Source organism: Eschrichtius robustus, chromosome 2 (genome assembly GCF_028021215.1).
Source record: "Eschrichtius robustus isolate mEscRob2 chromosome 2, mEscRob2.pri, whole genome shotgun sequence".
Lineage (NCBI taxonomy): Eukaryota > Metazoa > Chordata > Mammalia > Artiodactyla > Eschrichtiidae > Eschrichtius > Eschrichtius robustus.
In genome coordinates this window covers 33,840,902-33,866,342 of record NC_090825.1, presented here as the reverse complement: position 1 = coordinate 33,866,342, position 25,441 = coordinate 33,840,902, and the positions used below count along the sequence as shown (strand labels likewise).

Here is a 25,441-nt window from a genome sequence, read left to right as displayed (position 1 = left end):
TGTTAATTATAAAGATAATACTTCTTCCTCCAAAAAATAATAATCCCTGAACCCTGTTCTGAGCAGAGACATCCTATTTTGCAATCAGGGAGCACCTAGGGCAAGTCTTGCACACAACAGATTTGTCATTATTTCCTGAGTATTTGATTAAAGTATTCCACGTTGGAAAAGACATAGAACTTAAATGGGAACAATTTTTAAAATTAGCAATTGTAGTATTATTTGTATGAAAACCATTTTCTGTTTGGATCAAAGCGCTACACAGAAGCCAATGAAGAGGAAAAAATTCCCCTAAGAAGCTTTGGTCACCAATAACTATGTTTAAAATAACCAAAGCTATGCAATAAGTAACAATGGAGTGATTATATATAAAAACCTGACCCAGTAACTGACCAAGCCAATCAAAGAATTGCTAGGATTTAGGGTAGAATAAAAGAGCACAGAAACTTTAAGGAAGGCCAGCTAATCGGGCAAAAATAAAGAGAAAATATACCTCTTTCTCCTTAATTAGGGAGATTACTGAGTCCCTGTATGCTAATTGTTAATTGCCACCTTGTGGCCCTTCCTCCCTGTGCAAAATTATTTTCTTCCTACCCTCCATTAAAAGACCCGTTCACTAAGGAATTAGATCTGAGATTTCTAACCTCCAGGGAAGCAATCCAATAAATTAATTGAAGCCAAATTAATAAAAGCTTGTGACACAGGTTCATAACTCGTTATTCAAATCCATAGAGCCAGACATATTTCAGAATTCACAACTTTCCAGATTTCAGAAAAACATTACTGTGACAGTAGCCCACAATCAAACCTATTAATATTTTTTCAAGAAAACGTATGCATATCACACTACATAAAAGAGGTAAAGACTACAAATAGCTTTAAAACAGTTCAGTTTGGGTTTTGCTACCAATGAGTTGGCACCAAATTTAAGAAACAAAATCCCAGTTTTCAGAGTCATTTAGAGTTTGAATTTGTGGATAAGGAATTGTGGAACTTTATTTCAGTGTGGTATCTTTCACTGAGGATTTTTAAAGCGAGACCATGTTTTAGCCCAAAGTTACTAATGTTTCATAATATATAGTAATAGAGAATATGTCTTGGGAACTAGGAAGAAAGATTTTGGTTAAAGAGAGCTTTGCCAGTGACACTTAAATCATAACCTGTAGTTTACTTCCTGCTCCATATATTACAGTAAGATCATTCAATTTATACTCTTTTTTGGAAAGATTCCACTGAATGATCCATGAAGGTTACAGAATAGGAGAATCTAAATTTCCATTCAGAGTAAAATGTTGTGAATGCATTTTCCTTACTCTAGGTGAGGAATTCCGCCCTCCTCCTCATCCAAACCATGTGTGAAAAATGCTACATTGAAGCCCAGGAAGGCTGGCCACTGATTGACTACATCTTCTCCCAGTTTGCAATGTCCAACAAGAATCTGGTACGAAGAGGGTGCCATTTTGATTGCTGCCCTGTAGCAAGTTCAGTTGACTCAACTGGATTTTAAAAAAATATCTGTGGTCCAAGTTAGAAACTGACTTAGAGGTTATATTTCAGCCTTATCACTTTCATTAATAAATTTTTCAGCTTCTAGTGTTCTCGGTTCTCTTTCAGTGATATCCTTTTTAACTTATAATAAACCCAAGGTAGGTTAAGTCAGTTTTTCCTAAAAAGGAGGCAACCTGGCCTCAAAAGCTTGGGGGTGGTTTGGAGAGAGGCAGAGAAAGTGAATTGTTTCTAGAACACAAGAAACATCCATACTTGTTACACCGGTTCCTTTGGATGAAGAGCCTGAAAAACATGTGCTTAAGATCTCAGTAGTCTTAGCAAATTCATTGCAACTGAAATTACAGTCCCCTCCACTAGGAAGCAGTGTCCTTGGAAATTTTTGCCCCAGAGAAAAAGGGGAAAGGCCTGAGGGAGAAAAGGAGTAATTGCAGTCCAAGGATCCTCACAATGTTTGCTTTTCTGCTTCAGCCAGGGGTGTTTTTTTCTAACCCATTCCTCCAAAGAGCACTTTAAAACAGGATTAGACACTGGAGACCAAGATTGCTGGATTCCACAAGCCCTTTAAGTTGAGTGACTGCATCCTCCACCCCAGAGGCTAAGAACACCTCCAAGTAAGGTCAGAGGCAACCGACAGCAGGGATTATGAACAAGTCACCTATTTCATCTTTCTTAAAGGAGAAACCAATAAAACCTAACTCCCAGGAGACCGAAAAGGGAGAGAAATGTATCCAAGAAACAAGCCTGGAGGTCTTAAAAACCCTGGACCCACTGATCGTTGGAATGCCTCAGGTAAGGGGTCTTTTGTCACCACTCATAGGTAATTTGATCACCTTTCTAAAGCTCTGTCCATTTCGGAGTAAAGATACGAGTTGGTACTCGATGGGTCTTCAGTTTTTGATGCTCTGACTAGAGGAAGTATGTTGGGATGCTCAGTGCCAGCACATAATAGTTCCTCAAAAACAGGTGTAAAATTAGCGAAATAATCTTTTATATCTGGATGGTAAATGGCAGTTTATAAGCATCTTAAAATATTATTTTTCTTCTTCCCCTGACATGCTTAGACACACATCGTAAGTGGTGATTCTAATGCAGTGAAAGCTAAACTTTCCCCATTTATCTGGGAAGGTGTTAAAAGCACACATTCTCAGACCTCACTTGAGGCCTAATATAACCTGAACCTCAAGGGGAGGAGCCTTAGAATCTGCATTTTGCTTAAGCAAAACAACCTGGAAAAGGATTTAATGGCCAGAAATACATGGCACAGCCAGGAGACAATCAAAAGGCCAGTTTAAGGGGATCAGAGGCTTTATCTAGGATGGTTTTTTAAGGTGTCAGTTTTGGATTACCAGGGCTATTTATTTAAAATGCAGATTTTCAGGCCATATGCCAGACCTAAATGAATCAGCATATCTGGGCATGGGGCCCATAAATCTGCCTGCAAATAAATGCCAACATTTCTGATGCATATTAAAGTTTGGGAAATTCTGATCTAGTAGTAAATGATGAAAGAGTAGTCTAAGGCCAGACTCTAAAGGGTCTGAAATGCCAAATTCCTTCCTTGTCCTTGATGAGCCAATGAAAATTTTAAGCAAAGGCTAAACATTTTAAATGATAACTGTAGGAAATCAGTGTATTGACACTGATTTAAGAGTAGACACTGATTTAAGAGTAGACTAAGCACAAAGAGTCTATATATGAGATGAGATGAGATGAGATTCATAGGGGCTGGAACTGGGTCATAATAGTAGGAAGGGCAATATGGAAGGGCGTGAGAAATCTTACAGTTTAAAAAAGACTAGGCTTGGGACTTCCCTGGTGGCACAGTGGTTGAGAATCCGCCTGCCAATGCAGGGGACACGGGTTCGAGCCCTGGTCTGGGAAGATCCCACATGCCTCAGAGCAACTAAGCCCGTGCGCCACAACTACTGAGCCTGCGCTCTAGAGCCCATGCTCCGCAACAAGAGAAGCCATTGCAATGAGAAGCCCGCGCACCGCAACGAAGACCTAACACAGCCAAAAAATAAATAAAAAAATAAAATTCTTTTTTTAAAAAAAGAAAAGGATTAGGCTTAGGCTTGGTGATTAAATACAGATGCCAAGACAAAGGGAGGAGTCCAAGTTGACACCTAAGTTTCCATTAGGACGTGAACCATAATGGAGTTTTTCAGGGGACGTGAAACAGACTACAGAAATCAGGTGTTGCAGATTTCCAGAGCAAGAAGCTCAGCACCTGGGGAATTCCCTGGTGATCCAGTGGTTAGGACTTGGCGCTTTCACTGCAGGGGCCCTGTGTTCAATCCCTGGTCGAGGAACTAAGATCCCGCAAGCCACGTGGTGTGGCCAAAAATAAATAAATTAATTAATTAATTAAAGAAGAAGAAGAAGAAGGAGATCAGCACCTGGAGCACAGACAGCGACAGCAGCCCAATCGCCATCTCTTCCCCATCATTCTCACTTTGGACAGTTCGGCTCCAGTCTTGGAGTTTGCAGAAATATTTGGGGCATTTTTGGTTGTCATATTGACAAGGGGTTTAACGGCACTTGGTGAGTGGAGCCCCGCCCTTCCTGCAGTGACCCACAATGACGACTTGTCCTGTCCCAAATTCCAGCAGCAACCTCACAGAGAAACACTGACCAACACTCACTGCAAGTAGCACCTGAAAGTGAATGTGCTGTGCAGAGACTGTGTTTCACGATTTCATTTTGATTTGGCCTGAAGAGCAAAATAATAACACGTGAGAGAAAGTTTTCTAGATTAGAGGGAAACACACAGAGAGGACCAAAGAGGAATAATGAAAAAGAATAAGCAATCCTTGCATCTTGCCTTATGTTTTCCACAGGTGCTATGGCCAAGAATCCTGACTTTTGTGGTACCTGCAGAATATACGGGAACGCTGAAATACCTGTTTAATATCATCAGAATTCTGTTTATGGCAGAGGAGAGGAAGAAGAATAATGCCAAGGAGTCAACAGCACTTGTCCTCTCTACAGGAGCTGGTTTGTACATTCAAAAACAAAGCAAAACATTTCTCTTATGAGAGACTAGTTTCCAGAAAGGCTACAGGGCTTTGCTTGTAAACCCAAGCCCCATCTGATTTTTTCTAGGCCCCATAGCAGTAATGAAAATTGCTTTCTCTTTCTAGTGAAACTTCCTTCACCACAACAGCTACTGGCCAGACTTCTGGTGAGTGAGTTATGAAAAACCAATGTGGTATGAATTTAAACCAATATAGACAATTCAGCTCCAAATAAATGATAATAAAAATTACATAGATATTCCAAAACAAAAGAAACACTAAAATGGCATAATAAATGTTCTGCTATACACTGATGAAGATTTATTATTCGCAAGATTATCGTCTCACTCTGAAATGTTTGTTAAACTTCATTTATGATTTTTTAAATAAACATAGACTGAATCTGATCCATAAGAACCATTCAAACAAATTCCACATCTGTTGTTTAGATTTCTCTCTCTCTTTTTGGCCACGTATGTGCTTGAGCACTATTTCCACATGCCCTTATTTAATTAATAGATATATCTAAGTGTTGGTATGTTTCATTTATTTTTGGTTCATGGTTTCCATATATTTTTACACCTTTATCCTCAGAAGAAAATTGGGCAGATGGATTGTCTAAGTATTAGCTTTGCTCTAGAATAAGTAAGAATAGACTGTGATGGTTTGTTAAAAGATTATCTAATGAAGGATTCAAGAGAATCCAGAACAGTGATAAAAAGGAAAAGGTAGGCGAGCCTTTTAAATATCCCTGAGTTGATTAGCAATTTTTCTTCCTTCCTCCAGGTAATATCTATGCTCGCCAGCTTAGGGAAATTACGTGGGGTCGGTGCAATAGGACTTTTGAAGATATTGCCTGAGATAATTCACCCAAATTTGGTAGAGCTATGGAAAACACGCATACCTGAGCTCCTGCAGCCTCTAGAAGGTACAAGGGAGTGGGATCAGGTCTTTATCCAAGGAGACAAGAACACAAGGAAATGAGGCACCACTTCTATGTCTTAAGCCATTAATGTTCATATTAGGCAATAAAAACAATGAACTTGACTTGCAAGGTCGACAGCTCTATTTTGTCCTGAACTCCTTATGTTCTATTTCTCTACCAAATACTTATATTGATATTATAAGAGGACCAGGTGTGTTACATATTTAGCAGGAACTTTTACTTTTGCTCTGGTCTTTGCTTTTTGTATTTAGAGAAGCTCTCTTTTGGTATTGTTCTAAAAAGTTATTATTCATCCATGCTAGAATATTAAGATATGGTAATTCAGTAGTTACTGTTGAAATTGGCAAAAAGCCTGGATTTTTATCATGGATTGAAGACCCTCTGTCCAGCTGACTAGCAATTTAGAATTGCCAGCATAGTAAATTTAATCTGAAATAACCATCCTGCATAGGGAGAAAGCTTGAAATGGAACAGTAGCAGCCGGTGCTGACCTGGATACTGGGGTGGGTTTTTTTGGGCACTTATTGCATCAATTTCTATTTCTAGGAAAGAACACTAGTATCGTGCTGTGGGAGACCATGCTGCTTCAGGTAAAGATGGCTCCTAGACTAATTGTTGACGATGGGGTGATGAAATCACCTAAAGTTACCCATCTTAACTAAAAAGAATTAGATTCCAAAGGACAGGAAACAACATTTCCTTTTCTTGAGAAAATCACTAGACTGTTAGACATGATCACGTAAGAATTTTATGCTCTTTAAATCACCACAATTTGGACAACAATCTTTAGTCTTCAGTTTGATTCAGAATTTAAGACAGTTTTGAAGCTATCACTTACTAATATTTTTCTTACTAATATTTTTCTCCATCTTTCTTAAATCTTCTCTAATTTTCAGTTTTTTTCCTCTCCTTGCATTGTATTCTTTCACCATTCATAAAAAGAAACAGAGATTAACATAATTTCCACTTCTTTGCTCCTAAATACAACTCCATTTCCTCCTCTATCTGCTTCTCACTATCTTCTGATGTCTAAACACCAAAAGGCCATGTTGTACCCCTTCTCCAGAAAAGAATCTTTCTCTCATCCATAAATTTTTGGACCTTGACAACCAAACAGTTCCACAGACAATGTCAAATCCCCAAAACAGTAAATTGCAGACAGGAGTTGGACATTGGCTTTACAGAGAGCATTTTGATTTAAGGAGCCCACAGGAGATCAAGGAACCCATGGGCAGGGAGCTTTTAATCCAGCAGAGTTTTGGTTCATAAGCCACCTATATAGGAATTAACTATGGCTTCTTTCTTTATTTTTTTTTTATTGAAGTATAGTTGATTTACAGTGTTATGTTAATTACTGCTGCACAGCAAAGTGATTCAGCTATACATATATATACACTCTTTTTTTTAACGTTCTTTTCTGTTACGGTTTATCATAGGATATTGACTATAGTTCCCTGTGCTGTACAGTAGGGCCTTGTTGTTTATCCATTCTGTATATAAAAGCTTCCATCTGCCCACCCCGACCTCCCACTCCATCCCTCCCCCAAGCCCCACCCACTTGGCAACAGCCAGTCTGTCCTCTATGTCCGTGATTCTGTTTCTGTTTCATAGATAGGTTCACTTGTGTCCTATTTTAGATTCCATACGTAAGTGATATCATATGATATTTGTCTTTCTCTTTCTGACTTACTTCACTTAGTATGATCATCTCTAGTTGCATCCATGTTGCTGCAAATGGCATTATTTTGTTCCTTTTTATGGCTGAGTAATATTCCATTGTATATGTGTACCACATCTTCTTTATCCATTCCTCTGTCGATGGACGTTTAGGTCGCTTCCATGACCTGGCTATTGTAAAAAGTGCTGCTATGAACATAGGGGTGCATGTATCTTTTTGAATTATAGTTTTGTCTGGATATATGCCCAGGAGTGGGATTGCTGGATCATACGGTAATTCTATTTTTTGTTTTCTGAGGAACCTCCATACTGTTTTCCATAGGGGCTGCACCAACTTACATTCCCACCAACAGTGTAGGAAGGTTCCCTTTTCTCCACACACTCTCTGGCATTTGTTATTTGTAGACTTTTGAGTGATGGCCATTCTGACCAGTGTGAGGTGGTACCTCACTGTAGTTTGTTTTTGTTTTTTTGTGGGGTTTTTTTTGTATTTATTACTATTTATTATAGAATAGGTAACTGTTTTTTTTAGAGAAAGCTCAGGGTATTTTTAATGGTTTTTAAATTTATATTTTAAAAAATACCTGTCAAATGTTTTTGAAGAATTTGATTATAAAATTTGCTAGATTTTTAAAATATTTTAATTTTATTGGATTATAGCTAACTTACAATGTTGTGCTAGTTTCAGGTGTACTGCAAAGTGATTCAATTATACGTATACATATATTCATTCTTTTTTTAGATTCTTTTCTCATATAGGTTATCACAGAATATTGGGAAGAGTTCCCTGTGCTATACAGTAGGTCCGTGTTGGTCATCTATCTTAAATAAAGTAGTGTGCGTGTGTTCATCCCAAGTTCCCGATTTATCCCTCCCCCTTCCCCCCAAATCCTTTGGTAACCATAAGTTTGTTTTTGATATCTATAAGTCTGCTTCTGTTTTGTAAATAAGTTCATTTGTACCTTTTTTTAAAATTAGATTCCACATATGAGTGATATCGTATGATATTTGTCTTTCTCTGTCTGAGTTACTTCACTTAGTTTGATCATCTCTAGGTCCATCCATGTTGCTGCCAATGGCATTATTTCATTCTTTTGTATGGCTGAGTAATATTCCATTGTATATATGTACCACATCTTCTTTATCCATTTCTCTGTTGATGGACATTTAGGGTTGATTTGTATTTCTCTAATAATTAGCAGTGTTGAGCATCTTTTCATGTGAACTATGGCTTCTTTAAAATATCGGATTTCAGTGACCTCTCCACAGCACCCCACCCCCAACACCCCCCTTCCAGAATCATAATCTCTAAGTGGGGTACCTGCGAGCCCACAGGTCTTAATGATACCCACAGTGAATCTTATCCCATATGAGGTTTGAAAGCAATGGCTCTATGCTTCCTGGTCCTTAACTCTGGGATCCACCTCTCCTCCTATATTCAGGCTTCTTTTATCTTCCCCTCCCTCTCTCAAAATTTTTATCTTATTTTCCCCTGCTACCTTTTTTTTTTTTTCTTTTCTTTTTTCTTTTTTTTTATTTTTAGCTGCATTGGGTCTTTGTTGCTGGGCATGGGCTTTCTCTAGTTGTGGCGAGCAGGGGCTAGTCTTTGTTGCGGTGCACGGGCTTCTCATTGCAGTGGCTTCTCTTGTTGTGGAGCATTGGCTTTAGGCTCACGGGTTTCAGTAATTGTGGCACATGGCCTCAGTAGTTGTGGCCCACAGGCTCTAGAGCACAGGCTCAGTAGTTGTGGCACACGGGCTTAGTTGCTCCGTGGCATGTGGGATCTTCCCTGACCAGGGCTTGAACCCATGTCCCCTGCATTGGCAGGCGGATTCTTAACCACTGAGCCACCAGGGAAGCCCCCCTGCTACCATTTTAAAATAACTGTTCTTACTAGGAAGGAAGGTTCTTTCTCGAGAAGCCTTGAGAACAGTTCTTTTCCTTCCTCCAATCTTGAGTATACTTCTTGGCTTCTTTTTCCAAACTGTCTGCATTTGCTTTCTTCCCTTATACTGCCAAGGTTGTACAATTTTTTCTCTTCAAAGGATCCACTGAACGAGTTCTTATTAAGAAAATGAATACAAATCTTTTCATTGGTTTTGACATTGTGTTCTTTCTAAGCTTAAGGTAGAGAAAACACAGGAGAAATTGTAGATTTTAGAAATTGCAAATGGATTTTGTCCTCCAAAAAGACAAAAACACCTTTTTATGTATTGTTCAATGAAGAGGGACATGGGTTCAGACAACTGATTGTGGCCCTGACTCAAAATAATTGATGAAATTAGGAATATTTCATTACTCGAGTTGAAGTTGGCAACTTGTGCTTGTATATCTAATTGGTTCTTCAAGGCATTTAATTCACTATTCCAAAAATGTCCCTTTTTCTTAGTATGGTGTAAAGCAAACTAACTCTGACAAATGGAGTTTTTTCCAAATCTACCCAAACCTTGAAAGATGTTAAGTTCAATTTTAAGTTTCAGATTGGATGAGTTTCTATTTTAAGTTTTTCGGCAATTTTTACTTAAAAGGAAAAAGGAAGGCACTTACACGGAGTTACTTGCCCTTCCTGCGCATCTAATTCTTAATGGGAATTCGGAACAGGTTGTTATGGGAAAAGGAATAATCCCATGTAATATATACTTTATACTTTTAGAATACATTGTAACAAAAAAGCACCAAGAAAGCACATTAAACCGTCACATTAGTATCTGACTTTCACCTCCTACAACAGTTGCTCAAAGAGTCGTTATGGAAGATCAATGACGTAGCCTGGACCATTCAACTGAGTCGGGATTTCAACCAGCAAATGGACAGTTATGGCAACACCTCTGTTGAAAAGGTTGGTTTTTCAGCTCAGAGACCTTAGCTTCTACTTTATGACCAAAAGGAGGGAGAAATGGTTAGAAAAATGCTCCCTTCTCTTCACCTTACATTTGACCAAAAGTTACAGGGCCACATCTATCTGCAAGGAAAACGGCCGAGTATAGTGTTTTCAAGGTAAATACATGCCTAACTAAAATTCGGGGGTTCTGTTCTAGAGAAGGAAGAAAAATGGATACTGGAAGGCAAATAGCAGCCCCTACCATAGCACTAGTTTAATGCAGCTTATGCCTTGGTTTCCATTGGGCCAGTCTTGTGAGGCTGACTACGAGAAATAATCTACTACAATTTTTTAAAAACTTGAAAAAAAAGAAAGCTCAAAGGCCACTTCTTTCATTCCTCTCTCTCCACATGACCTCTACCAAACCCTCCACATTGTAACCATCCATTCCAAATGGGGTTTGAATCCAGCTTCTGCTACTTACTGCTTATGTAGCTTTAGGTAAATTTTTTAACCTCTCTGGAGCCTCAGTATACTCATCAACAAAATGGAAATTTTATCTACCTCTGAGGATTGTAGTGTTACGAGGGTTCAATGAGATAAAGTATATAAAGTCCCAAGTGAAGTGCCTGGCACGTGGCGTGTGTTCAATAAAAAGTAGATGGTGGTTATCATTGTGGTTATATTATTCCTAAATTCTTTTTTTCCTGAAAAAACATTTCCTAAGTCATTAAGTGTTCCCAGTATTAAGTGTCTCTTCCCACAAATTCTTTATTAGCAACCTCCAACTCTTCTATGTAATTTTCAAAACTCCCCTCACTGATTGACTCTCTAATTTGGTACAGAATACTGATTCTCCAAATTGGTCTATCCAGCCTGCAGACACACCCATCAGGAAGATTTGGTGAGCAATGACTCATCTTCTTATACACGAACTAGCCTTGTGCATCTCATGTAGTACCATTCATCCAACAGCTTCCAAACCCACAAGATTAGTCCAAGATGATGGTTGTATGAGTAGGCAGAGCAATTCAAGCAATGAGCTGCTTAGATAGCTCTCAACCTTTACACTTAACACCAGAAAAGTAAGTGTACTAACTAGCTTTAGAAGCATAACAAACTACCCCTGGTGGCTTAAAATAACAGGCACCTAGTAAGCTTACAATTTTGCAAGTTGACAGTTTGAGTCGGGCTCAACTGGGCAGTCTTCTGATCTCAACTAGCTTCACCGCAGTGTACTGGGGATTGGCTGGTCTGGGATGATCTTAACTAGGACAGCTTTTTTCTGCCCCTTGCAGTCCCTCATCCTCCAGCAGGCTAGCCCAGGCTTGCTCTCATGGTGGGGGTGATGAAGTATGCAATGTCTCCTGAGGTCTAAGCTCAGAAGGGGCATGCTATTGCTTCTACCAATTCCATTGATAAAAGCAAGTCACAAGACCAGCCCAGATGCAAGGAATGGAGAAATAGACTCATCTTGATAAGAGCTGCAAACTCCCATAGCAGGGAGGCGTGGATAGACGTGGGATAGAAAGGTTATGGCTATTTTTGCAATCAATGACATTTTTTTCCCCAATTCTGGGTTTCTGATTTCTGGGATTCCTAGCCAAGTCCCCAAGTAAGAATGCGCTATACATTGAATCTGACCAAATTCAGCAGAGAAACAACAGATCAGCAGTACTGGGGGCCACTGAGGCTAGCTAGCCCTTCACATGTAAGTCATATTTCCCCCTGATCAAATCAATTTTTTCTCAGCACAAGACTTTTCCAGACTCTTTCCTGTCCTTCTCCCAAGATGGAGTTAAATAGACTCTAGCAGCTTTGACCCTAATTAATATTTACTCCAGTGCTGTAAACAGTTTTCCTCATTATGATTCCATGATCATGGGGGTCTTTTGACTGGACAACCAAGAGTGAAGTGGCTGCTACCTTGTCAGATTCTTATTCTGATTTTACTCTTACTCTGGTAGTTCTTCCACCTGTTTTATCACCTTAGGTCCCCTTCTCATCCCAAGTCAGACTAATGCGTACAATTTCTCCTGAATGTACTAATTTAACTTCATTTGTTACTACTAGATTTTTCCTTTCCTCCTGTGCCATACATCCTTTCTGATCAATAATGACCACTCCATAGCTACAATCCTTGGAACTCTGCAGGGTCCTTAGAGTGGACTTCCAACTTGCCACTTTACTCTCCTGTGTGTAACAAGATGGACAGTCTAAATAAAGAGATGCCAATCTGGTATTATATAGCTGTATATACACACATGTTCATATACCTATTTACATCCAGGCGTGTGCTATACTGTTCAAACACAAGCCACTGAGGGGCTGCCCCACACCTCGAGGCATAGCTCTACATCATACGTGGCCTCTAACAGAAGATAACAGGAAGACATGACTTACCTACTTGCCTTTTCTCCATCCCGACACTGCAGAAGTAACCAGGGTAGGGCTGGCATAATGAATCCAACATTCTCACCACCTGTAAGGGAAGTGGAAGCCACAGAATGATTCCCCACATGCTCCGCCTCCAGTGTTCCTCCATGGGGTGCTTTCCCTCCCCAGTTTAGAGTTCCTTACTAAAGACACAATGCGTATGTAAAAGTTCTTATGTGAGTTTTCTTCTTCACTCCTAATACCATTCTGGCAGCACTTCTGGACAACTCACTCTACTCCTGGGAGAGAGATAATAGTAGAGCATACAAAGTATTATTTTCAAAATTACTGTACGCTAAATCTCCTAAACTATAAACTAAGTCAATATACTGTGGAGTTTGAGAATATCTGATGACATTATCTTCAAAATAACCCAATTTTATTGAGCGTGTTAATGCAATGAGCACTTATTAGCTACCAGTAACTGCCCACTGGAAATAATCAATAAGACCCTCTGCAGCCAAGAACTGAAATTCTGAGCATAGCGACAAATAAGAAAATTAAAAATTACAGTAGAGAGTGAAATGTATTATGATGGTGGAGCACATGGCATAGAGGAGGACAGAAGAACACAGGTAGAGGACAGAGCCTTGGCGGGGTGGGGGGGGTGGGGTGGGGAACGCTTTGAAGAAGAGATAATATAGGAAAGTACATGGTTAGTAAGCAGTCGTAAGTTACCTCAATGTCTTTTCTTCAAATGACTGTTTTAGCTCTTTCCATTTTTCATCAGTCTTGCTTTCCAACCTTTAACTGTGTTGCTTGTCCTTTGTTTTCCAGAAATTTCTTTGGAAAGCCTTGGGAACCACCTTAGCATCCTGCCAAGACACAGACTTTGTAAGCTCACAGATTAAGGAATCTCTGGTTGCTCCCAACCACCTGGGAGATCAATGCCAGGTGGGACCCCTTTCTCTCAATTTCCTCTCATGACAACGATAATGAATTCCCTCTGGAAAACCTCTGACAGTCCTTATGTTAATGTCTTACTTATTCAGAATTATCCATGCATACATTCAAGAGAGTCCAACAGAATTTTTCAGAAAAATGAAACTTCCTTATTTGAATATCAATGCTTCATTATCTAACCAGATTTGTGAAAATACTGAAAAATGAATTTTAATCACTCTTACTTAACGAGAGTATTTTAAATATATTTTGACCTTGGCTTTATAACTTAAGAGTATGATTGTAAGTATCAAAATCATTAAACTTGTAAGCTGAAAGTAAGCTTATATACCATTGGTTTTCCACCTAGAGAAATTATAAGTATAACCTGGAGAGCTTTTGCAGAGTGTTTTTGCCTCTTCCCTACCCTAGCCTAAGCTGGAGAGCATATGTGAATGTGGGAGAAAAAAGAGGATGTCTGTTTAAAAAAAAAAAAAAAACTCTCCAAGGCTAATAAAGACCAGCTAGTAAAAAATAAATTTTCATAGTCTGTCTTGTTATATACTCTTCTCAGAAATTCTCAGATGTTTAGGGTCCTTTCCCCATCGTAAATGGCTAGAAACCACTAGACTTACTGAACTTTTGAAACTGTTTTTATATTGCTATTTTAGTTCTTTTTTCCTTCTCAGATATTCAGTCTTCATATTTCTCATTGGCATTATTCCTAGCACCATTTTTCCCATCCTAATTGCCCTTTTAGTTCTGCTCTGGGCTAGGAAACAATGTCAGTTTATTTCAGATATAAGCATACAATGTGGCCGTCATTCAAGGTCTGAGGGGTTCACAAACTTTAAAAGATGAACTTTGTGACATCCATTTGAGCTTCTCAAATTCCTCTTTTACTTAACTTTACTTCAGGTTCTTGAGTGTGTCCCACACACTCAAGTCACTTAGTGAATGACCTCTGGATGAGTCAGGTGTTAGCACGTAACTTTCTTAGTCTCACTGAGCCTGCTGGCCGTCCATCTCCTGAGCATGACTCTCTCCCTCAGGTGACACCTGAGCTCTGATTCTGATGTCAGACTAGCTGGATTCAAATCTTGCCTCTACAACATGCTACCTACATCCCTCAGGTTCTTCCAAGTAAAATAAGGGAAAACAGAACCCTTCTCAAAGTTCTTATTCATGGATAGTGCTTAGTGAACAGTTTCAGGAGAAAAGAGCTGAGGGGCTTCCCTGGTGGCGCAGTGGTTGAGAGTCTGCCTGCCAATGCAGGGGACATGGGTTCGAGCCCTGGTCTGGGAAGATCCCACATGCCGCGGAGCAGCTGGGCCCGTGAGCCACAACTACTGAGCCTGCGCGTCTGGAGCCTGTGCTCCGCAACAAGAGAGGCCGTGATAGTGAGAGGCCCGCGCACCGTGATGAAGAGTGGCCCCCGCTTGCCGCAACTAGAGAAAGCCCTCGCACAGAAACGAAGACCCAACACAGCCATAAATAAATAAATAAATAAATAAATAAATAAATAAATTTAAAATGCCTGGAACTAAAACTGAAATCTAGTAAAGCAAGTTTAAATGCCTTGAAAGAAAGCTGCAACTTTAAAAAAAAAAAAAAAAAGAAAAGAAAAGAGCTGAGGTTGCAACTGTGAGGAACTGGAGAGAGAAAATGGACTCAGGGAAAGATGTAGGACATCTGTGCAGATTTGAGGGCCCCGCTGGGGGTTGAAATCATCTTCTACTGCCACCTATTTTCTCAGTGGGGTCACTTTTTTTTTCCAGTAGCCTCCTGCAGATGAGGTGTAGGGATAGGTGATCGTCAAGATGGGGAGTCAGATTTATCCAGGGCTTGGGTTTTGCCAGACTTACATGATAGAAAGACAGTGGGACATAGGTGGAAAAGTAGGGGAAGGAGTTAAGACGTTAGGTAGATCGGTTGGGAGAGGAGAAACACAGAGCACCGTGGGGTGACAGGACCCAGAGGCTGAAAGACACAGAGAGGTTTATACCTTAGGCCATGACCAAGGAACACAGAGACATCAGGCCACAAGCCTTTAAAGATCTCTTCCAGGCATCTTCTGATAATGGAGAGTATGTGGCCTAGTATCTGAGGACTAAGAACAGTGCTGGTTGAGACCTTGGTGACAGTGGTCATGGTGGTTCTAGCAGGGTTGTGCAATCAGATGAAATATAACAGGACTCATAAACAAACTGCCATGAAGGTACAGTAGTGAAGTGAGCCTCGAGCAAGACAGGTGGGAAGAATGTGGGCAAGGGGGGAAATATGACCATAGAGCGTGAAACAGGAGCTACCAGCTTTCAACATTTTAGCCACTTGAGATAAAGTAAGGGTTCAGCAGGAGAGGGATTCTATAGAAACGACAGTCAACTCTAGCTCAAAAAAACCTCCACTGGCTTCCCAGTAGTCTAAGATTAGAAATCCAAATTACTGGCTGTGGCCTGAAAGGCCCTACTCAGACCAACCCCCACTTCCTCTCTCACCTCATCCTGCACTTCCCCTTGATTGTTCCTTCTGCCCTCCTCGATAGACCTCAGGGCCTTTGCACTTACTCCATCTGTTTAGAACTCTGCTTCCCAGGTAGTCCAATGGCTCAGTCTCTTGCTTATTTCAGGACTCTTCTCCATGTCGCCCTGTATTGAGGCCTTCTCTGGGCACCCTATTTATATTGCCAACTCCCCCCAATGTGCAGCTTCTACTCTTTTTTTTTTTTTTTTTTTTGCTTTTCTTATCTCCATAGCACTTATCACCTTCTGACATACTATACATTTACATTTACATGCTTATCAAATTTATGTGTTCACTTTATGTCACTTCTCTGTCACTTCCCCATGACTTCCCCTGGCTGTACACTCAAAAGGATGGGGAGTTTGATGTGTTTTGTTCAATCCTGTATCCCCTGCACCTAGAAGAGTTCCTGACACATAATAGGTGCTCAATAAATATTTGTTGAATAGATGAATAAACTCAAAATGTCCTATCTTTTCCGATTTTAGGGAATAACATCTATCTTAGGATACTGTGCCGAGAACCACTTTGAAATTGTTTTAAAAGTTCTTAAAACATTCCAAGATCGGGAAAAGTTTTTCATGAATCGATGCAAGGTAAAAAGAAGAATCTTTTCCTCCAAAGCCCTTGGTCATTGCAAAGGCAAATGACACTGACTCCTTCAGTGAATATCCTTTCTCCGTATTATACTTGCTCCCATCCCCAGGTCTTTATTCCAGGTCAGAACTGTCTGAACCCAAGCCCTGAAGAATGACCAGCTAGGTACCAAGTCTCCTCCACTTTCTGTCACTAATGCTGACCTGGGAGGCCCTAAGGAGCTCCGTGTGTGCCTAGGTTTGTCCCAGCTGCTCAGGCCTCATGGACAGTTTCCATTGTGTACACTCTGCTTCCCCTAAAGGAGAAGGATTTAATGAGTAAAAAGTAATGCAAGCCTTCTCACAGGTACCTCTCTTAACGCCTGATAGATCCACAACACCGTCCTGTGTGTTTAAATTTATATCAGCAAGAGTATCAGCTTTAGACTAATTGTAATAATCTCAATCCCGTTTCTTAACCCCCATAGTGGCCCATAGAATTAGGAAAAAATATGAGAGAAAAAGAAACTCCTTCAGTCATATTTTTTATGTCTCTCTTTCCTCCTCTTCAGGGTATTTTCTCTGGGAAAAAGAGCCTGACCAAGACTGACATCATGCTAATCTATGGAGCCATGGCCCTCCATGCTCCCAAGAGTCAGCTCCTCACCAGGCTTGATCAAGACATTGTATCCCAAGTCCTGTTTCTTTATGGCCAGTGCTCTCAGGTAAAGACCAACACAGGGCCACCTCGATTTCCAAGGCCGGGATTCCCAAAACTTGGAGGGACTCAGCTCTTGGAAATCTTCATGCTCAAAGGATACAGACCAAAGGAAAGATAGGGTATGGTATAGTATGTTTGGAGGATGAGAACCTATGGAAAGAGAACATTTTATTATGAAACAAGAGTTGAGCGATTTGTTTCTTTCTTAAGACCTTGGGCAGTTCACATCCCACCACTCCCGTGTTGCCTTCCTAGACCAGTTGTACCCACCATGATCTCACCCTCGTTTAAACTTAAAGCAATGACTCCTGTGCTACTTTAGGGCAGCTGGCTTATTACTTCCCTGTAATAGTCTCTGATGTGTTGCTAATGGTAGCTGTTTAACCTTTTATAGGGTAATACTTATAAGCCATCTAAAAGAGTACCTCACAAATAGTAAGAGCCATTTATGTATTTTTAAGTGAGTAAAATGCATCACTTGTCAATCTACTCAATCCACCTCAAGTTGTACTAATTTCCCCCTCCACCTTCATCCCAGCCACGCTGACCATCCTTGATGCCCCTCAAACATGCCAAGGATGCTTCTGCCTCAGAACCACAGAACCGAATTCATCCAATCGTTTCTGTCCCCCATAGCACTTTTTGTATCTTTAGTAAAATGCTTTCTACATGTTGTCAGTTCAGCCATTTTGCTGATTAGTACCAAGTTAGCCACCTAAGACCCACCTAGCAATCAAGTTTAAAATATGGCTTCCCAGATTCATTATCCAGGGAGGTTGCCTCAGTAAGTCTGGGGTGGGGTCTGCCATTTGTATTTTTTAAAGGTTTATGAAAGATTCTTATTCACAGCCAGGTTTAGGGGTTTTTGCTGATTACCTGCACATCTGCTTCTCCCATTAGATTGACAGCACCTTGAGGTTAGGGACTGTATTTTATGTTCCTTATCTTCTGTGTCCTCCACAAACCACCTGTTTGATAAATCTGTGCCCTTGGCATTTATTCATGTGTGTATGTGAGAAGAATGGACTCATAGGGAGCTCACGGTATTGTAGATATAGGTACCTGCTAGTGGAAGGATGTAGGGCAGTGACCCCCACACCTCAGCTGCATGAGAATTACCTGGAAAGCCTGTTAAAAATAGAGACCGCTAATGAATCGGTCTTCAAGGATGGATCACTGAATCTGTAATTTTAACACCTTCCTCAAAAAGTGATTCTGACATACCCAAAATTTGATAAGCAATGATGAGAACTGAAAACACAATTTTCAAAGACGTTTTATGTTACATTAATATTTAGTCCATCATTGAGGAAAATTATTATAAAAATAAAAAAGGAAAGAGACAAAGATGTTTCAGATAAAGATCACTGGACACTTTGAGGTCAGTTCTGCTATAAGGCAACATTTGCACAAGACAGTACCAGAAAAACCACAGGGATTATGGGGGAAATGGGGTGAGGGGAACAACATTCAAAAAACCCCATCAATGACACATTAAAAAAAAAAAAAACAGAATTAAATTTTCAAAAGTAATTTAAAGAACATTTAGGAAATATATAGATACTGCCAAGAAATGATGGCACGTTTCCTTGAAAAACACCTGAAGTCAGCTGTGCAATTTATGAGCTACTATGAAATGGTGGTGGGAAAGAGGGTTATCTGAAATCTGACAAACAGCTGTAATGCCAGATTTGAATGACAGCAGCTCACCACACACAGTAAACAAAGGCAGCTGACAGATATTCAAGGTATGTGCACAAGTCTTCCTATGCGGCTCAGTTCAACTGTTGCACCTTTTTGCTCTCACGGAAAAAACTGTGCATAAGGAAACTCAAAATTCAGAATATGCTAAAAGTATTCCCTCATGTATCAGTTTCGTTGGAACAAATTTGCATTTTCAACAAAGGTGTTGTCGCAGAACTAACTATATCTCAATTCCAAAGTCAGCTGCCCTATTAACTTTCATTTTATAACTTTTCACCGCTCTTTCTGCCAAGAGCCTTAATACCCTTTTTCTTACCAAAGTCTGATAGAGCCTCTTTAAAATGAGAAGCCTGAAGCCCAAAGGCTTGACACCTTTATGCTGCTTTCTGAAGTTTAGTCATGATTCACCCAGGGCAAAGAATCTACCAGTGTACAGGGTCTCCCTTTGAAACTGGGGGAGGGAGGCAACAGCTCCCACCAGCTGGAAAGACTCGGCATCCTGCTTCACTGCTGTTCTTCAGGTTGATGGGTGGGTCTTTTTGTTGGGATGAGGGAACTCTAACTGCTGCCCTAGTGTCTGCTTCTGCCTTTGATTTTTTTCAGGTTCTGGGCATGGCTGTGATGAACAAGGTATGCAGCATATGTGATATATTTGAATACCTGTGTTTGAGTATAAATACATTTGAATACAAATCATGCTCCCTGGAAGTACAGTAAGCACAAATGTTCTCTTGATTTGATTCCACAGGAAAGGATCCCAAAATACAACTAATTAATCCAGTTCTGAAGCCAGGAACCCTGAGTCTAAGTTAAGGCAGAACAAGGAGCTGTATTTGCTTCTAGGTGGTTTGGAAGTTAGACTGTAAACTAGAACAGTGTTCTTAGAACTGTGGGTCGTAAACCACCGGTAGATCATGCAATCAATTTAATATAGATCAAAACCAGCAAAACTGTTTGTAATGAAATAAAAGAGAAACAGAAGAGTATACTGCATATAGCAATAATAAATATCATAAAACTTTTATTTCAGTTATGTATTTTATATATATACATTCACTATATTGCGCATGTAAGTACTGGGTAGAATTGTAAACGGTTTCCTATTTTGATTTCTGATCAACAATGTTTGAAAGCCACTGCTCTAGAGAAACCTCAGTTTATGGTGGGAGCTGGAGGGGTTGGAGATTGACCTTAGTTTCTCAACTTCCCTGCAACTTGGATCCGAGACGAAGGTGGAGATGGCAAAAGGAGCAGTGTCACTCCTGTCTGAGCACATATTTCAACCCTATGTGTAGAACCGGGTGTGGTGCCTAAGACCCTGGCTTGCACTGTGAGTCATTTTGCTTTAGGACATGGATCTGCAGATGAGTTTTATAAGAAGTATCACGGAAATTGCCATTGCTGTCCAAGATGCTGAGGATGAGAAGTTCAAGTTTTCCTACAAGGAGGTGCTGCTGGGTTACATGCTGGTGAGTGTGCAGGGAGGACATGGGCAAGACCCTGAGAAGTTCATTACCAAGAGTGCAGGTAATGGGTAAAACTCACCAGGCCCAAAGAACAGACCTTGGCCATATTTCTGCCTGAGGGTGCCCAACGGTCCAATGAGGTTTCCACCTCTTTGCGTCTAGAAACTCCCCTGGTCCTTCCTGAGACAGCTCACCTCCTTGTCTGTGTTGCAGGACTTCATCAGAGATGAGCCCCTGGATTCCTTGGCTAGCCCTGTTCGGTGGAAAGCCTTAATCGCCATCAGATACCTCAGGTAGAGAATTTTTTGTTTGTTCTCATTGAAAAAATATTTCCTCCCCCATCTCCTTATTCTGATCAACTGACTTATCGATCGGTGCAGACTCTAGTGCACCGATCAAACATGAACACAGTTCATCAATAGGTTATTTCAAATGGGGGCTTTTTCTCTTTCCAGAGTGACAGAATTGACTAACAGCCTGAGCATTTGTTGACTCACAGGGACTAGCGGAGCTGCTTACAAGAGTCAGACTTATTGATATATGAGGTCTGAAATTTCTGTGCAAAAATAATTTATCTTGGCCTGTAGGCAAATTTTAATCTTCCCATTAGAAATATATGAAACCCTTAATCACACCCTAGTTTGGTTAGCAGCAATAAGCCTGAAGAAGATAATAATTTTAAGCACGTTTTTAAAATAATATTTTTCCCCTGCAGTAAAAGAAATAGAAGTTCACTGTTAAAACCTGGAAACTATAGAAAGTTTTAAAAAATAATAAAAAGCATCCCAATCCTCCCCCCCCCCCTTATTATCAACATTTTGGTATATTTCCAGGTCTTTATTTCTAGTCTTCCATGTTGGTTACAGAGTTGAGATTCTACTCTGCATATGATTTTTTATCCTGTTTTTTTTTTCTCACCTCATCTTACATATTCCCATGTTATTACCAACTCTTCACAGACATCAGTCATTTTTTATTAAATTTTTTAATTTTTGATTGTGGTAAAATATACATGTTTATCATCTGAGCCATTTTTAAGTGTACAGTTCAGTGTGTTAAGTACTTTTACATTGTTGTGCAAAGCAATCTCCAGAACTCTTTTCATCTTGCAAAACTGAAGCTCTGTACCCATTAAACAACTCTTCATTCCCTCCTTCCACCAGCCCTGGCAACTACCATTCTACTTTCTGTCTCTGTGAATTTTATACTTTAGGTAACTCATGTAAGTGGCATCATACACTATTTATCTTTTGATACCTGGCTTATTTCCCTTAGAACAATGTCTTCAAGGTCCATCCATGTTGTAGCATGAATCAGAATTTCATTCCTTTTTTAAGGCTGAACAATATTCCATTCTATGTGTATACCATATTTTGTTAATCCATTCATCTGTTGGACAGTCATCTGATGGGTGTTGTTCACATTTTGGCTATGGTAAATAATGCTGCTATGAACATGGGTGCACAGATATCTCTTCCAGACCCTGCTTTTAATTATTTTGGGTATATACCCATAAGTAGGCCTGTTGGATCATATGGCAAGCCTATTTTTATCTTTAGAGGAACCACCATACTGTTTTCTCCGGCAGTGACACTATTTTACATTCCCACCAGCAGTGCACAAGGGTTCTAATTTTTCTGTATCCTTGCCATCACTTTGTTATTTTCTCTTTGTTTGTTTTTACAGTAGCCATCCTAATGGGTGTGAGGTGGTATCTCATTGTGGCTTCGAGTTGCATTTCCCTAATGATTAATGACTTTGAGCATCTTTTCATAGCCTTATTGCCTCTTTGTATATCTTCTTTGGAAAAATGTCTGTTCAATCCTTTGTCCCTTTTTTTTTTTTTGGTTCTCTCTTTTTGTTGTTGTTGAGTTGTAGAAGTTCTTTATATATTTTATATTCTGTCTATTCTCTATAAGGTTATTAACCCCTTATTAGATATATGATTTGCAAATATTTTCTCTCATTCCATAGGTTGTCTTTTACTCTAAATTGTGTTCTTGATGCACAGAAGTTTTTAATTTTGATATAGGCCCATTTGTCTATTTGTACTTTCATCATCTGTGCTTTTAATGTCATATCCAAGAAATCATTGCCAAATCCAATATCATTCCCCTCTGAATGGTCTTGGAACCCTTGTTGGAAATCATCTGACCATATACACTAGAGTTTATTTCTGGGCTGTCTATTGTATTCCATTGGTCTGTATGTCTGTTTAATTATGCCAGTACTATACTGGTTTGATTGCTGTGGTTGTGTAATAAGTTTTGAAACCAGGAAGTGTGAGATCTCCAACTTTGTTCTTTTCAAGATTGTTTTGGTTACTTGGGGTCACTTGAGATTCCATGTGAGTTTTAGGATGGATTTTTCTATTTCTTCAAAAAGTGTCATTGGGATTCTGATAGGAATTCCATTAAATCTGTAGACTGCTTTGTATGGACATCTTAACAATAATAAATACTCAAATCCAAGGACATGGAATGTCTTTCTCTTTATTTGTGTCTTCTTTAATTTCCTTCAGCAACATTTTGTGGTTTTCAGAGTACAAGTCTTTCACCTTCTTGGTTATTTCTAAGTACTTTATTCTTTCTGATGCTATTGTAAATGGAATTGTTAATTTCTTTTTTTGATGGTTCATTGTTTAAGTGTATAAAAATGCAACTGATTTTTGTGTGTTGATTTTGTATTCTGCAATTTTTGTGTGTGTGTGTGGCTGTGTTGGGTCTTTGTTGCTGTGCGTGGGCTTTCTCTAGTTGCGGCAAGCGGCGGCTATTCTTCGTTGCAGTGTATGGGTTTCTCACTGCGGTGGCTTCTCTTGTTGAGGAGAATGGGCTCTAGGCACATAGGCTTCAACAGTTGCAGCACGTGGGCTCAGTAGTTATGGCGCTCAGGCCCTAAAGCACAGGCTCAGTAGTTGTGGCACACAGGCTTAGTTGCTCCACGGCATGTGGGATCTTCCCGGACCTGGGCTTGAACCCGTGTCCCCTGCATTGGCAGGCGGATTCTTAACCACTGAGCCACCAGGGAAGTCCCTGTATTCTGCAACTCTGATGAATTTGCTTATTAGTTTTAATATTTTTTGTAGATTCTTTAGGATTGTCTATGTATAAGATCATGTCATCTGCAAACAGAGATAATTTACTTCACCTTTCCAATCTGGATGCCTTTTATTTATTTTTCTTATTTAATTGCTCTGGCTGGAACTTCCAGTATTATGTTAAATAGAAGTGGCATCTTTGTCTTGTTCCTGATCTTAGAGGGACAGTTTTCAGTCTTTCACCATTGTGCATGATGTTAGCTGTAGGCTTTTCATATGTGGCATTTATTATGTTGAGGTAACAAACATCATTTTTAATGGCTGCCTAATATCTTGGTGCATAGATATGCCTCATATTGTTACATTTAATTATTAATCAACCTCCTATTGCTACATTTAATTATTTATTGTTTTTAAAAACTATAAGTAATACTTTGGTGAACACCCTTGTGCAAAAAGTGTTCTCTGAACTTCTAATTATAAAAGTTGACAATTTGTTTCAATAAATATTATTGAGCTGCATCCATGTATCAGACACTGAGCTAGGTTTTAAAAGGACAATGTTGAACAAAATACGGCCTTGCTCTGAAGGAGTTTTAGTCAACTAGGGGAAATAAATGCAAAACACATTCACATAATTTCTCTAAAACTCGATAAGAAGCAAAATAAGGGAAGGCACAAGTTGCCATGTTTACAAAGATGAGGGAAGTTTAAAGAAAGTGCAAATAAATCTTGAAGATAAGTTAAGAATTAACCAGCCTCCAGAACAGTATTGTCAAGTAGAAATAAAGTATAATACAAGTTACATATGTCATTTAAAATTTTCTAGTAGCCACTTTTAAACGTGTAAAAAGAAACAAGTTAAATTAATTTTAATAATTAATTTTAATCTAATATATTCAGTGTATTATTTCAAGTATTTAAAATAAAGAAGTAATAAGATAATTTACATGATTTTCATACTAAATCTTCAAAATCCAGTGTGTTTTACAATTACAGCATATTTTAAATCAAACCAGCCACAACTCAAGTGTTCAATAGCCACATGTTGCTAATGGCTATCCTCACATGGACAGGACACCTGTAGAACTTACAAACTAATCTCTAATGGCAGAAAGCAAATCAGTGGTTGCCTTGGGCCAGGGTAGAGGAAGAGACGAACTGCAAAGAAGCATGAGGAAAAATTGGGGGATGATAGCAATGTTCTATATTGATTATAGTGGTGGTTCCATGAGTATGAAACTCATTTGATTGCACACTTTAATGGATGCAGCTGGTTGTGCGTAAATTATAGCTCAATAAGTTGAGTTTTTTAAACAGCCAGCCAGACAGTAAGGATGAGAAGATTGTTCAGCATCTGTCAACACATTTAACACTTTCAATAGAGCTGTCCCAGCTGTTACTGACTTTTACTCTCCAGTGAGAGAACCAATTTCACCTTTCTCTGACAGTGTCATCATTTTTAACTTCTTTGTTAATTTGGTTGCTGACAAGTGGTATTGTATTGTCTTAATTTACACTTATTTAATAACAAATGGAGTTTTTCATGTTTATTGAACATTTGCATTTTTCCCAGTTACGTCCAGGTTTGTTTATATCCTCATAATGTCTATAGTATACGTCAGAAAGAAAGAAAGAGAGAGAGAGAGGAAGGAAAGAAAGGAAGAAAAGAAGGAAGATTCCATTATCATTTATTCACTTGTGCATTTGTAAGAACCTGTAGTATGTGTGACACTACATATAACATGAGAGGACATATGAAATTTATAAAACTCACTGCTCCAAACTTAGAATCTCTCTCTCTCTCTCTCTCTCTCTCTCTCTCTCTCTCTCTCTCCCTCTATCACACACACACCCACGCACACACAATCGAGTGCTGAAGAAAATAAGTAGATTAATGTTAGATCATACAATAAAGGGTAAAGTAATGCAAAGCAAGTGATGGTTTGTTTATCACTCTAATAAATTAGACCTGAAGCCTGTGGACTATGCCCATCGCTACAGTCTGGTTCTATGTCCCCAGTCTCTCTCTACTTCCATCACCACCTCCCTCAACATCCCAGCCCATCAGAAACGTACCTGACCCCTTCAGACTGGCAGTTCTTGGGAATTCTACTGGGTCATGTT

The 25,441-nt window shown here is 39.5% G+C and overlaps 1 protein-coding gene across 1 annotated transcript in view; it reads left to right on the top strand.

The window, feature by feature from the left end:
• Nucleotides 1–25,441, top strand: part of MROH2B (maestro heat like repeat family member 2B) — a 60,181-nt gene that overhangs the window by 14,850 nt on the left and 19,890 nt on the right. Inside the window, exons 12-24 of the mRNA XM_068534805.1 lie at nucleotides 1,319–1,441; nucleotides 2,185–2,298; nucleotides 4,350–4,506; nucleotides 4,653–4,693; nucleotides 5,313–5,454; nucleotides 6,019–6,062; nucleotides 9,881–9,988; nucleotides 13,184–13,300; nucleotides 16,300–16,407; nucleotides 16,959–17,111; nucleotides 19,415–19,441; nucleotides 20,161–20,280; nucleotides 20,491–20,570. Coding sequence (XP_068390906.1) covers nucleotides 1,319–1,441; nucleotides 2,185–2,298; nucleotides 4,350–4,506; nucleotides 4,653–4,693; nucleotides 5,313–5,454; nucleotides 6,019–6,062; nucleotides 9,881–9,988; nucleotides 13,184–13,300; nucleotides 16,300–16,407; nucleotides 16,959–17,111; nucleotides 19,415–19,441; nucleotides 20,161–20,280; nucleotides 20,491–20,570 — 1,334 coding nt within the window. The remainder of the gene's footprint in view (nucleotides 1–1,318; nucleotides 1,442–2,184; nucleotides 2,299–4,349; nucleotides 4,507–4,652; nucleotides 4,694–5,312; nucleotides 5,455–6,018; nucleotides 6,063–9,880; nucleotides 9,989–13,183; nucleotides 13,301–16,299; nucleotides 16,408–16,958; nucleotides 17,112–19,414; nucleotides 19,442–20,160; nucleotides 20,281–20,490; nucleotides 20,571–25,441) is intronic.